General features: G+C 39.3%; 3 protein-coding genes across 3 annotated transcripts; 1 reads left to right on the top strand and 2 right to left on the bottom strand.

Annotated features, from left to right (window-relative positions):
* Positions 1 to 1,396: 1,396 nt before the first annotated feature.
* On the bottom strand, positions 1,397 to 2,500 carry LOC107646911 (uncharacterized). Its single transcript, XM_016351054.1, has one exon. It carries the CDS (start codon positions 2,498 to 2,500, stop codon positions 1,397 to 1,399), a length of 1,104 nt encoding a protein of 367 aa, XP_016206540.1.
* A 62-nt stretch (positions 2,501 to 2,562) lies between these two features.
* Positions 2,563 to 3,584, bottom strand: LOC148561280 (uncharacterized). The gene is made up of 2 exons (XM_088490717.1): positions 3,363 to 3,584; positions 2,563 to 3,294 (listed from the first exon to the last, which is right to left on the bottom strand). The coding sequence occupies exons 1-2, from the start codon at positions 3,582 to 3,584 to the stop codon at positions 2,563 to 2,565; spliced, it is 954 nt and encodes a 317-aa protein (XP_088346843.1).
* A 2,111-nt stretch (positions 3,585 to 5,695) lies between these two features.
* LOC107611600 (uncharacterized) lies at positions 5,696 to 8,199 on the top strand. The gene is made up of 2 exons (XM_088490718.1): positions 5,696 to 6,308; positions 6,389 to 8,199. Exons 1-2 carry the CDS (start codon positions 5,696 to 5,698, stop codon positions 8,197 to 8,199), a joined length of 2,424 nt encoding a protein of 807 aa, XP_088346844.1.
* Positions 8,200 to 14,101: the final 5,902 nt, after the last annotated feature.

The following is a 14,101-nucleotide window of genomic DNA, read 5'->3' on the forward strand; positions in this document are numbered from 1 at the left end:
TTATCTATTTTAAATAAATTGAGCATTGACATATAGGCCGTTAACACTACAACTAGGATTGTGTCGGTTATTTGTTGACGGTGATGTTAAAGAATGGTCAAAATGTCTAATATAATGAATAGTTAGAGATTAATATGGTATTTTAATTTTATTAGGAGATAAATTGCCACTTATCAAAATAATTAGAGATTGAAATGAGAATTTATTCTACAAAGATATAAAAAAAGGTTATGCTACATGTACACTAAAATCAGTTATCAATGTCAGTCATTAATATAAAATATATATTAGAATATAAATACACATTGAAAATAAATTAAATCATACATGTATTTATATATAAATATATTAATGACTGATTTTAATAGCTAATTTTAAGGACAATTTACTTATTTAAATAAAATGACAAAAACCTTTACCCAAATGTGCAAAACGGATTGTTGTTACGTGCATGTGCAAAAACCCTATTCTATGTAATCCGTGGCAACCCACCACGGTTTCAGAAATGTGCATAAACCGTGGCAGGCTGGGACGGTTTATGGGGAAACTTATTTGAATGTAAACCGTGGGGGGTCCCAGCAGTTTACGATGGCGGCGTGGCAGGCATAAACCGTGGTAAGTCACCACGGTTTATGAAGAAAATGGTTTACACGTAAAACCCGGTAACCCACCGCGGTTTATGAGGAAAGTGCAATAAAAAGAAACCCCTGTAACCTCCCACGGTTTATGTGTGTGGAGCTATATATACCTAATCCGCTGAAGCCTGGGACGAATCATTTGGGAGAGCACAAAAAAAAGGAAGGCTTCTTGTGTTGAGAGGATTTGGGAAAACTTTGGAGTTTTGAAGGAGGAGTGGGTGGTGGAGCCAATGGAGGGGGAGGATCGCTTGTACCGACTAAATGGCGTTGCTCACGTGGCAGGCTATATCGACGAAGAGGTTAGTTACTATTATTGTTATTATTATTATTATTAAAATTCATACTAATATAAATATTGATATTATTAGGAATATTGTTAGTAAAAATATTTTATGATGTTTATTTGTATTGTTATTCTGATTAATGTTATTTACATAAAGATTGATATTATTATGGTTACTGTAAATCAAAATGTGAGAACTTTATTAATATTGTCTATGTAAATGTTAATATTATTATCGGTATTGTTAGTAAAAATATTTTATTATGGTTATTTATTTTGTTAGTCTGGTTAATAGTATTTTTGTAAAAATTGCTATTATTATGGTTATTGTTAGGGTAGAATATTTTATTTCTTTATTTTTATTCTTATCATGAGTGCATAGTATTCGTAGTTTCATTGTTTATTACACAATAAGAGAATCAATGAATTTAATGTGACGATTCTAATAATCTTTACGAAATTATGTTTGATGTTATTAGTAATGGTTGCATGTTAAGCCGCATGGATAATGCAGCGCCTGGAAGTGGCCACAGTCGCATCGGTGATCTTGGAGGGAAACTCTATAGCTACCCAGCGAGAAGCTCCCGGTTGGTGTTGTCTCCGCGACGGTGTACTCGGACTGATGCCTGTCATATAACATCACAGTGAAGTACCTAGAGTCTCTTAGGTTCCGATCAATAGCCTTGACCAATGCCTGACAGAATTCATGCCCAGATCCGAGTTGTGCCTCTGCTGTCTGTCCCCGTACCACAAATAGCTGAGCAAGCCTCCCGTAAGTTGACTTAACCAATGATGTGACCGGGAGGTTGCGAGTTTTCTTTAGCACGGAGTTCACACATTCACTGATGTTTGTGGTCATGTGCCCGAACCGTCGACCACCATCCTCATGTTGGGTCCATTTATCATACTCCATCCGGTTGGCCCAGTCACACATTGCTGGATTCTCAGTCCGCATGATGTCAAACCAGTAGTAAAACTCAGCTTCAGTCTTTGCGTAGGCAGCATTCACCAACATCCTCCTTGAGTCCTTACCTTTGAACGTTAGGGCAAAATTCGCAGCCACATGCCTAATACAGTAGGCCCAGAAAGCCCGAGGAGGCAGCCACCCAGTCTCCGGTGCCTCAAGCGCCGCCTTGATCCCATTATGCCTGTCAAAGATAACAAGGATACCCTCCTGAGGAGTCACATGCTCTCGGAGGTTGGACAAGAAGAATGACCACGACTCTGCATTTTCGCCCTTCACAAGGGCAAATGCTATCGGGAGGATGTTCGAGTTCCCGTCCTGAGCAATCGCCAACAGCAGCGTCCCTCCATACTTCCCATATAAGTGGGTACCATCAATACTGACGAGGGGCTTGCAATGCCGGAATGCCTCGATACAGGGTGGAAATGTCCAGAAAAGCCGGTGAAAGTACACCGTCGACTCATCAACCCCACCACCAATACGAATAGGAGACGTCTTCAACACCGTGATTGTTCCGGGCATTGTCGACTGGACCCCTAGCATCCAACGTGGCAACTCCGCGTAAGACTCTTCCCAATCTCCATATATTTGTGCCACTGCCTTCTGCTTGGCCATCCAGACCTTCCTGTAACTAGGCCTGAAACCGTAATCGGCTTCTGTCGCTTGTTGAAGTACCTTTACCGTAACCGCAGCATGCCAGCATCTGCCCTTACCAAAGGACGAATCCTCGCACAGATAACATGGTAGTCCAGCTGACGGTGATCACTTGAAATAGAAGTTGCCAAGCATGTGTGTGGCCCGTTGTACCTCCTAACCTCCCAAGTGCCCTTTCGTGCACGAAGCGCGACACGAATCAACCAACTACAACCCTTGCCGAATTCCTTGCATTTTCCATGATACTTCAAATGATCTGATTCGATGACTCTGTACTCAACACCTCGCCGGATGCTATAGTCCTTGACACTCAGCACAGCTTCATCTTTACTCTGGAATGATTGCCCAATCTGAAATTCTGTAGAAGATCCCCCTATTGTGTTACCACCGTCTTCCTGTTGACCAAGAGCATCCAAGTGTAGTGTGGAGAAGTGTGGAGGGTACTGCTGAGAAGCAGAACTTGAAGGCCGATGCTGCGCATGTGGATCACCACCTGTGTCATCGTCGCTGTCGTCTACGATATCAACAGGCTCCTGGTCAGACTCATCGTCACACATTACATTCTCTACTTGATCAGGTCCACCAAAGTCTTCGATATAAGGTAATAGGCCACCACCGGTGCCCACAACATGAGGAGGCTCAATGGCTGCTGTATTCTCCAAAGGTACAAAACCAACTCCCTCCGTTCGGTCTAAATCAGCCGCAAACGAAGGTGATTGAACCGGCGGAGATACGGTCCGATCGCAGGCATCGAACTAGATGCACCACCAGCGGCAGTAGGGCTAGGAACTGGCGCGGATGCCCCAGAACTATCGAGACCAACCTCCAACTTCGCGAACAACTCATGGATTCTGAGCTCCGAAAAACTCCTTACACAGTAGAACAAAACCCTAATATCTTCATCAGCCTTAACCGCAAAGGTATCATACTGAACACCGGTCGAGACAACCGCGATGAGAATCTTGTAGAATAGTTTCTTCACCCACTTGCTACCCAACACGCCAAGCTTCTCCAAGATGCTGTTCTTCAAATCTGACAAACTCATGGACGAAGTGATAAAAATACTCAGTGGTTCTCTATCGGTAAACTTCACACCATGGCTTTTGCTTTTTTTTATTTTCCCAGAATAATGCACTAAGGCAAGAAAACTCTCTTCCTCACTAGCCATTTTGAGAACGATCTCTTATGGAGCTTGAATCAGCCACATATATATAGAGTTCCCCTCATTGTAAACCGTGGCAACCTACAACGTTTTCTGGCCATAATTGAACCTACATAAACCGTTGTAACCCACAAGGGTTTATGACCAGTTAAGTTTCTTCATAAACCGTGGTGACTTACCACGGTTTATGCCTGCCACGCCGCCATCGTAAACCGCTGGGACCTCCCACGGTTTACATTCAAATAAGTTTCCCCATAAACCGTCCCAGCCTGCCACGGTTTATGAACATTTCTAAAACCGTGGTGGGTTGCCACGGATTACATAGAATAGAGTTTTTGCACATGCATGTAACAACAATCCGTTTTGTACATTTAGGTAAAGGTTTCGACTATTTTATTTAAATACGTCAATTGCCCTAATTTTAATGTACAAATAGTATTGCTCATAAAAAATTTTCTTTTTTATTTGTATTATGTAGGTGTCAAACAGGTATGTATTAATCGCAATCAATGGCATGATTTATTAAGGAATTAATAACATCTTAGATAATTTTATCGATGGAAATTTTCACCTCGTTTCCACCTTATCTTAGCATTTACAAAAATGGAGAAAATCCATTTTCTTAAAATACCGCTATTCAATATGCAAAAAGGAAGGATGAAGGATGCTACACTTTGCACGTGATTCTGCCCTTCCGTAAATTCTTTTTTCTTTTTTCGGCAAACTTTCCAAACATATGTTATAACTTAGACCATCTCCAGTAGGGAACTCATCCCAATTCCTATTTATATCCCACCTGTCATAAAAAGTAACTCCACATCAACTTTTGCGTCATAAACAGTAAATAGGAACTCAAAGCATCTTTCTCTTCTCCAATAGGAAGAACTAACTTTAGTCCCTATTGTGGTTCCACTTAATTAATTAATTAAAATTAATATAGTTACTATTTTTTACAATAATATTATTAAAATTTATAAATTTAAAAATAATTTACTATTAAAAAATGTTAATATTAAAAAAAATTAATAACTTCATACATAATAATAATAATACGCAATATATAATTTAAGATTAAACTAATTTATAAAATTATATAAAGAAAAACATAATGCAAATCTATAGTTGACGACAAATATTATGAAATTGACATATGTGTTCAATCAAGTCTTTTTTTATGTAAACAAATTTAATTAATTCTAATTGAATATAACATTATAAATAATATTTAATATTAATTTAGCATAATTATTTATGTTAATTATTATTTAAATAATTAATATAAATTATTAATTAAATAAAGATATAATTATTAATTATATTTAATTTATTAATATAAACTTTTAATTAAATAAAAATATAATTATTTAATATAATTTAATTATTAATTTAATATATATGTTATATATTTTAATTTATTTTTAATTATTTGCTATATGTCCAAACTTGGCTCATTAATTTAAATATGGAGAATATTTTGGTGAATTAGGAGAAAATGGAGGAACTGGGTGTATTACACAGGGATGGACGTGTCAGATGAAATGCACAACACGCAGGGGGCGTGGTGCATACAACACGTGGTAGGCGTGGAAGCTAGGTGGCATGCTGTGGTTGGGCCACCTAGGCAGCACGCGGAGGGCGTGCTTAGTCAGCACGCAGGGGGCGTGCTGACGTGGCCGAGCTTGGTTGGACAGCAGCTGAACCACGTGGGGGGCGTGCTGCGTCAGCACGCAGGGGGCGTGCTGACGTGGCGAGAGGTGATTGGGCCAAGTGTACACCACGTGGGGGGCGTGCTGCATCAGCACGCTGGGGGCGTGCTGCATCAGCACGCTGGGGGCGTGCTGACGTGGCGAAAGGTGATTGGTCCAAGTGTGCACCACGTGGGGGGCGTGTTAAGTGCACAGCTCTATATAAGGTAGAGCTCGAGAGTGTTTTCCATACCGAGTGAGTGAGATTTGAGTGTGTTGTGAGGATTCTTTGATGCTGTTGTTGGTGTAATGGAGGACACCGCAAATTTGGTGGTGTATCGTAATGGAGAGATAATACGTAATACTCATGAGGGAGTGAGGTTTGTGTCACAAAATCCGTTTTCGTTTGTGGTTCCATGCACGATGACGTTAATGGAGCTGCAGAACGGCCTATGTCAAAGCATGGAGAATGGTACGTTAATGAGAGTGAGCAGAATTCTGTACCGGAATCCGGTTGTTGTTTTTGGTGGTCTAATACAGTTTGATACCATTCCGATCACGGATGAAGCGAGTATGCAGAATATGTTTCAAATTCACCGGCAGACTTATACGAGACACCCGCAGATTGAGTTGTACGTTGAGTTTGAAGCTGTAGAGGCAGCAGCGGTCCAAAATGATATAGATGTAAATGATGATATAGCTGCGGTGTTCGAAGGAATGAATAGTGACAGCGAAGAGGACTTCGAAGCCACTTATGAAGCCGGCGATGAAGATGAGGATGGTGATGTGGGAGCTGAGGCAGCAGTGGAGAATGTAGTGGTTCATCCCTCGAGCAGTCAACCGATGGGCGTTCCACCTTTTATGTGTGAGTTGGATCTCGACGCCATGCATGCCCCCGAGTTTCCGGAATATGCAAACAGAGGTACGTGTTTACTAAATAAGAAGTTTTTGTAACTTTATACCTTGGACTGTGCAATAAACGATGATTTCGGCTTTCTGTAGGTATTGCTGATCCTGAGGACGGAGAGTTCCGAATTGGAATGGAATATAGCTCTAGAAAGTCGGTCGTTGCAGCAATTAGAAGTTTCACTATATCTAGAGGAGTTGACTATGATGTGTATGAGTCTGAGCCACAGACGTTCTATGCAAAATGCAAGATGTACGGGCGTGGATGTGACTGGCTTATCCGAGCCAGCTTGATACGAAGAAAAGGTTGTTGGGAGATACGCAGATACAACGGTAGGCACACGTGCACCATCGGAACGATTTCACAAGATCATTCCAAGTTGGACTCAGATACAGTTGCTGAGGCTATAAGGCCGTTGGTCGAGACGGACCCGTCCATCAAGGTGAAATCTATAATTGCGGAAGTCCAGTCAAGGTTCAACTATACCATAAGTTATCGAAAGGCTTGGTTGGCAAAGCAGAAGTCTGTTGCCAACGTTTTTGGTGATTGGGAGGAATCTTACCAAGCATTGCCGTGGTGGCTCTCGGTCATGGTGCAGAAGATTCCTGGTTCAGTTGTCCAAATAGAAACACGTCCACTCTACAACGGGAATGAGGAGGCACAAGGTGTAAAAATACTTCATCGTGTATTTTGGAGTTTCAATCCATGCATTAGGGCATTCAGGCATTGCAAGCCCCTGGTTCAGGTTGACGGCACACACCTATACGGAAAATACAAAGGTACACTTCTAGTCGCTGTTGCACAAGATGGGAACCAGAACATTGTGCCTATCGCCTTTGCCTTGGTGGAAGGTGAGACAGCTGATGCGTGGCACTTCTTCCTCAGGAATCTGCGACAGTATGTTGTTAGAAAAGACGGTGTGGGTATGATCTCAGACCGGCATGAGTCAATACGGGCAGCAGTTAATCGTTCTGGTGGTGACTGGCAACCTCCAAGAGCATGGTGGATGTTTTGTATAAGACACATCGGCAGTAACTTCTTAAGGGCATTCAAAGTCCCTCACTTGCAGAAGCTTGTTGTCAATATAGGGTATTCAAGAACGGTGGAGGAGTATAATATCAACTATAAGAGGTTGGAAGAGCGAGGCGAGGCATATGCCAGGTGGTGCGATGCCATCGGACTCAGACATTGGGTATTGGCATTCGACGAGGGACATCGATGGGGCCACATGACAACGAACCTTGTCGAGTGTATTAACTCCGTGTTGAAGGGTGCCCGTAATCTACCTGTGTTGGCGCTGGTCCGAGCAACATATTACAGGTTAAATGAACTCTTTACGCGGAAGAGTGCCGAGACTCACGAACGGAAGCGTGCTGGATTTACGTACTCCGCATTTGCGCAACAGCGGATAGAAGCAAGTATGCAGCAGGCTGGGAATATAGTTGTGCACCGCTTTGATAGACGAAATGAGGTGTTTGAGGTGCGCGAAATGACTACTGGAAAGGTGTTAGTTGTTGATCTAGCGCGACGGACGTGTGACTGTGGGCACTTTCAGGTCGAACGAATACCATGTCGCCATGTTATTGCTTGCTGTGCTAACCAGCGGCTCGATTGGCAGTTGTATGTGCATGATGTTTACAAGATGACGGAAGTTCGTAAGGTATATAGGTTTGAGTTCACACCATTAGGAGATCCCGAGACATGGCCTCCTTATGAGGGACCCACATTGGTCGCTAATCCCGCACAGAGGCGAACGTCTAAAGGCAGGCCCAAACTGACCCGATACCTGAATGAAATGGACTCACGTGACATGCGTGGTCCTCGGATATGCCGTCTCTGTGGTGCTCAGGGTCATAGTCGGAGTAGGTGTCCGCAGCGTGCTGGACCGAGTGGTGCTGGTTCATAGTTTAGGGTGGTCATGTTTGTACTTTTTAATTTGCATTTCGTCAGTTGATGCTTTTGAAATCAGACGTGTTTGTATTTTTCAAATGAAGTCTATCCATTGATATCTTAATGTCTGCTTAAAAAGGTCATTAACTGATTTCCTTAAGTTAATATACAAAAAAAGGAACTACAGGTTACATAAGTTAACAAAGCAAACATTAAACACGAATTACATTAACTTATCTCTGAAAATAAAATCTAGATAACATAAACCGAAGCTCACTTCTTTCCACCAAAGTACCTCAGTCCCTTACCCATAATGCCCAGACTGAACCGCGATGGAGTATACCTATCAGGTGGATTTCGCTCCGTCCGTAGGTCATATGGGTGACCTCGAACTGAGTCATCCACCTCCGGAGCTCCCGAACCACCTGCCTCTGTAGGAGCGGCCGAGCCACCTGCATCTATCGGAGTGGCCGACCCGCCAACCTCTGCTGGAGCGGATGATCCGGGGTTGAACGTGTCAACAACTCTGTATGCCCGCTGACGGTGCATAAAACCACTATCACATGACGCACTCGCTGACGTGCGGTCGGAGGTACGACCGTGCAAACTATGAGCCATATCTACTGATGCCCTATGTGGATCAGCTGACCCCGACAGTGAGGGTATACCACTAAAATCTGACCAGCCACCCAAACCAGCCTCTCCGCCGCTGGAGAAGTCAAACCAATCTGTACCGGAAGGAATGGTAAGTACGGGATCATGATGCTGACCGGACTGACCGTGGTCACTATGCTGAGAATGGTGGCTGCTCTGAGCATGGTGGCTGTGCTGAGAGTGCTGGGAATGGTGGCTGCTCTGAGCGTGGTGGCTGTGCTGAGAGTGGTGACTGCCCTGAGAGTGATGGCTACCATGACTGTAGTCCGGTGGCTGTGGTATATAATAAGGAATCGGCTCAAACACTGCATGCTGTGGGGCAGGTGGCTGTGGGGGAGGTGGCTGTGGATGATGAGGAACGTACGCCGTCAATCTCAACAGATGTCCATAGGAGCGTATGTACCAATCCCGATACTCTACCGTCGGAAAAAAATCCCAGGTCGGAAGGGGGTGCCGATCCCGCAATCGACTGTGTCGCCTGTTGCCCCACTCCTCTATCCATGGTCCATGCAAGACTGACCAGTCATGTTGCTGCACTCCACGTAGAACGACGCAATGCTGATCAACTGGAATATCCCTTGCTGCCCGCGGAGGAGTTTGTGCATATCCATACTGACGCATCACTCGGTCCGCAGGGTGCCACTCGACACACTCGAACGACAACAACGGAGCAACGACGTCACACACCTCAAGATGGGGATATAACTCGTCCGGAACGATCAATCCGTGATATGGCCGCCACTCAAACTGCCACAATATTATTGGCATATTAGAACCCTAACAATAATGGATTGAAAACGGAACAGCTAAAATATAACTATTTACCTCTTGCATGTAGTCTATGTCATGCCTGAATGTCTCTACGGTCTTGGATAACCACGCTGTGGTCCGTTCCGAATGACTCCACCTAACACATTATCATTTGAAAAAATTTAAATAAAACAACATATATCAAACATGCATCATGAATATAACACACGACTAAAATAAGACTTATTACCTCCTGGCAACTGGTATCTCGGCGGGTGGAAGGGTTTGTCTCGGTACGGGAGCAAGACACGGCATTCGCTCCCATGCCCAAACAAACAACAGATTCAGAGGGCCATCCATCTCCTTTGTATCATATCGTGATGCACGGCATAACGCTCTGTAAAGATGAGCGAGACAAGCTGACCCCCAGCTATAAGTATGGATCCGCTCGAAATCGCGAAGCAATGGTAGATATTTTGCATGGGCATATGAGGTCGACTTGTCCGTGAATAGGGTCGTCCCTAACAAACAGAAGATATGACATCTAACGTATCTCCTTATGGACTCCTCAGTGTCCAACGGCTCTGCGTCTCTAATACGTCGAACCCAACCCAACTTTATATAGGACTTCGCATTATGACTGACTGATGGCTCACGACCGAATATCGCTATGCCCTGACTCTGAATGAACTCGCTACTACTATCTGTCCATCCACTGACAGGCTCTCCATCAATCGGTAGGCCGAATATATGAGCGACATCCTCTAATGTCACTGTAACCTCACCGATCGGCAATACAAAGCTGTGGGTTTCAGGCCTCCACCTTTCAACCAGAGCAGCTAACATGGGGTGAAATCCTCTTATGACTCCAATTCTGGAGACGTGGTAGAATCCCGTGGCGCGTAAGTAGTTCTCCACCATCGGATTCCACGTCTGTGGTGGATCCAATTTACGCACCAACAAATTTCTGTTAGGCTGCATCAACAAAGATATATGTTACATTAATTAAAGAATAATCCTTACAAATAGTATAATAAACATTCACATATTTATAAGATAACAATATTTAATAATATTAAGCTATAACGTATTATTTACTAAATTTATCAATTTATTTATTTTTTTTAATTTTTTAATAACGATATAGTATAACATATTATAATAATAATATACTATTATATATTTTTTAAACGGTTTACATATTTAGTTTATTATAATAATCCTCACTATGCAACGTATATTACTATTACAACATCAGAATATGTTTTTTATTCTTCAACATACTCTTAATAACAAAATTTATAACAAAATAATTATTATTATCATTATTATTATTATTATTATTATTATTATTATTATTATTATTATAACCCTATTATTATTATTATTATTATTATTATTAATTTTAATTTTATAAAAATTATTCTTATAATCTTAAAATATTTATAAACTACATAAAATAATATTCTCAATACAAATAATATACATGCATAAAAAAAATACATAAAAAATAAAATAATTTAAATACGTCAAACAAAAAAAAATTTGCTTACTTACATAAATAGGATGGTCCAAGTAGTTGATAATATGTTCTTCAGGCAACACATAATCACGCACCATTTTTTATCAATCCTATAAACTAATACTACTCACTCACAGCTTCTTCCTTCTCTCGCACTCCCTTCTGTTTTGTGCTTCAGCATAACTCAAAACCATCAATGGGAGGTGAAGAAGAACCAAGGCATGCATATATATACATGGAGCAGCACTGGCGCTGGTTCCCGGGGTGGGGGGGCTGTCTCCTGCATGCAGGCAGGACTGCAACACGCCCCCCGCGTGGTGTAGCAGGTGCCTTGGGACTCCGCGCACCATCACGGACTTCGACGTACCACGCCCCCTGCGTGGTGACTCACCACGCCCCCGGCGTTCTGCCACATCAGCCACCACGCCCTACGCGTGCTGCCACCTGCCTCTCTCGTTCACCCACCACGCCCCCGGCGTGCTGCCAACTGGCTATCCTGCTCAGCCACCACGCCCCCGGCGTGCTGCCAAATGGCTCTTCCGCTCAGCCACCACGCCCCCGGCGTGTTGTTGGTGAGCTCCACCCTCCGGTAATTCCCCTCCTTGGCCAATATCCGGCCAATTCACCAACCCTGCATCCATACAGAAAATAATTTCCGTCCAAACTTGATTGGAATGCAAGAGTCCTTCTGAGAAGAGACTCTCCTTCTTGGTCCACGTGAAGGAATTGCATTTTTTTTCACTCCAACGCTTCAAAGTCCTTCTATGTCAGAGAAGGGACTCCACTTTTATCCCATTGGAGTTGCTCTTATAACTCATAACAGAAAAGCTACAAATAAAGTTTGGAATATTTGATATTTTGCTGTGTAATATTTTCAATTATTTAACCAGTACTATACTTATTACTAGAATCAGTAGTTGATGAAACTTATTGTTCAAAATTAACACTTGGGGATATAATGACAATGACTTAGAGATTGACAATTTTACAGCCCATTTTATTATTCATTGTCTTCAATCGAAAAAAAGCAAATTTAAGATTTGGGAATGACACACAAGATAGACATTTTGACTAATTCTATGGTGTCTATGAGTTAGTGTTTAAATTTTGTCTAATTTATTTTTTATAGTAAATTTTGATTTTTTAAAAATTATTTATTATTATATTTTTTAAATTAAATATTATTTTTTAACTTTTTTTAATAAATAGACACCACTTTTTAAATATCATAGTATTCACCAGACATTTTTACCCTATTCTTATTCTTATTGCGCTATTATGGACTCCAATAGAAGCAAAATCCAATCTGGCATTAAACCGATAAGTTATTGCAGAAATGTGGCGCATTTAGGAAATTGGCATGCCTTCAGATCTGTGTTCCGCTGATGGAATAAATGATTGGCGGCTACACACACGAGAGTCCAATAATATTCTTAGTTAACCACCCAAAGGTCCAAAAGAATGAAAGATAATTATGATGAACCACGCCACTAATTATTTTTAAGTTTTGAGTAATTACCCAAATCAGTCCCCAGGATTTTAGAATCGGACATTTTAGTCCCCAAGAAAAATTAATACACGGATCAGTCTCTAAGGTTTTACTCCGACAGATAAATCAATCCCCAATTCATTTTCCGGCAGAGTAATCACCCAGATCAGTCCCTAAAGATTTTAAAAACGGACATTTTAGTCCCCAAGAAAAACTAATGTACAAATCAATCCCCAACTTTTCTCTCTATTAGACATAATAGTCCCCCTTCCAAAAATAAAATAAAATAAAATAATTATTATTATTAATTGCACAATAATATTGTACTATATTTTTTGTATTTTTTAGACAAAATAATGATAAATTTATTCATTAGATTCTTATATATATATATATATATATATATATATATATATATATAGTCACTCAATAATAATAATAATAATAATAATAATAATAATAATAATAATAATAATAATAAAATTATTAGATATTATTTTACAAGAAATTCAAAGTTAAAATCATTTGATATTTTTGTATTTAATATAATCAAAAGATGTCCTATGTAAAAAAAATTATATATGTTTATATTAAAAAATATATATTAAAACAAAATATTTTAATTTGAATTTATATTAAATACATATTTTTAATACAAACATATTTTTTAAAATAGTACATCTTTTGATTATATTAAATACAAAAATATCAAATGATTTTAATCTTGATTTATTTGTAAAATAATCTCTAATAATTTTATTTATTATTATTATTATTAATTACATAATAATATTATACCATAATTTTTGTATTTTCTAGATAAAAATAATAATAAATTTATTCATTAAATTCTTATATATATATATATATAGTCACTCAATAATAATAATAATAATAATAATAATAATAATAATAATAATAATAATCAATAAAATTATTAGAGATTATTTTATAAGAAATTTAAGGTTGAAACCATTTGATATTTTTGTATTTAATATAATCAAAAGATGTACTATTTTAAAAAATATGTTTGTATTAAAAAAATATGTATTTAATATAAATTCAAATTAAAATATTTTGCTTTAATACATATTTTTAATATAAACATATATAATTTTTTTTACATAGGACATCTTTTGATTATATTAAATACAAAAAGATCAAATGATTTTAACTTTGAATTTCTTGTAAAATAATACCTAATAATTTTTTTATTATTATTATTATTATTATTATTATTATTATTATTATTGAGTGACTATATATATATATATAAGAATTTAATGAATAAATTTATCATTATTTTTGTCTAAAAAATACAAAAAATATAGTACAATATTATTGTGCAATTAATAATAATAATTATTTTATTTTATTTTATTTTTGGACGGGGGACTATTATGTCTAACAGAGAGAAACGTTGGAGATTGATTTGTACATTAATTTTTCTTGGGGACTAAAATGTCCGTTTTTAAAATCTTTGGGGACTAATCTGGGTAATTA

The sequence above is a fragment of the Arachis ipaensis genome, chromosome B6, assembly GCF_059453495.1.
Source record: "Arachis ipaensis isolate K30076 ecotype BB chromosome B6, ASM5945349v1, whole genome shotgun sequence".
Taxonomy (NCBI): domain Eukaryota; kingdom Viridiplantae; phylum Streptophyta; class Magnoliopsida; order Fabales; family Fabaceae; genus Arachis; species Arachis ipaensis.

Excerpts from the sequence above, each read along its gene's own strand:
- LOC107646911 (XM_016351054.1), bottom strand. The coding sequence starts at position 2,500 with ATGGCCAAGCAGAAGGCAGTGGCACAAATATATGGAGATTGGGAAGAG.
- LOC148561280 (XM_088490717.1), bottom strand. The coding sequence starts at position 3,584 with ATGAGTTTGTCAGATTTGAAGAACAGCATCTTGGAGAAGCTTGGCGTG. Across the intron at positions 3,295-3,362 it reads AGTTGTTCGCGAAGTTGGAG|TTCGATGCCTGCGATCGGAC; the intron begins GTTGGTCTCGAT and ends TGGTGCATCTAG.
- LOC107611600 (XM_088490718.1), top strand. The coding sequence starts at position 5,696 with ATGGAGGACACCGCAAATTTGGTGGTGTATCGTAATGGAGAGATAATA. Across the intron at positions 6,309-6,388 it reads TCCGGAATATGCAAACAGAG|GTATTGCTGATCCTGAGGAC; the intron begins GTACGTGTTTAC and ends GGCTTTCTGTAG.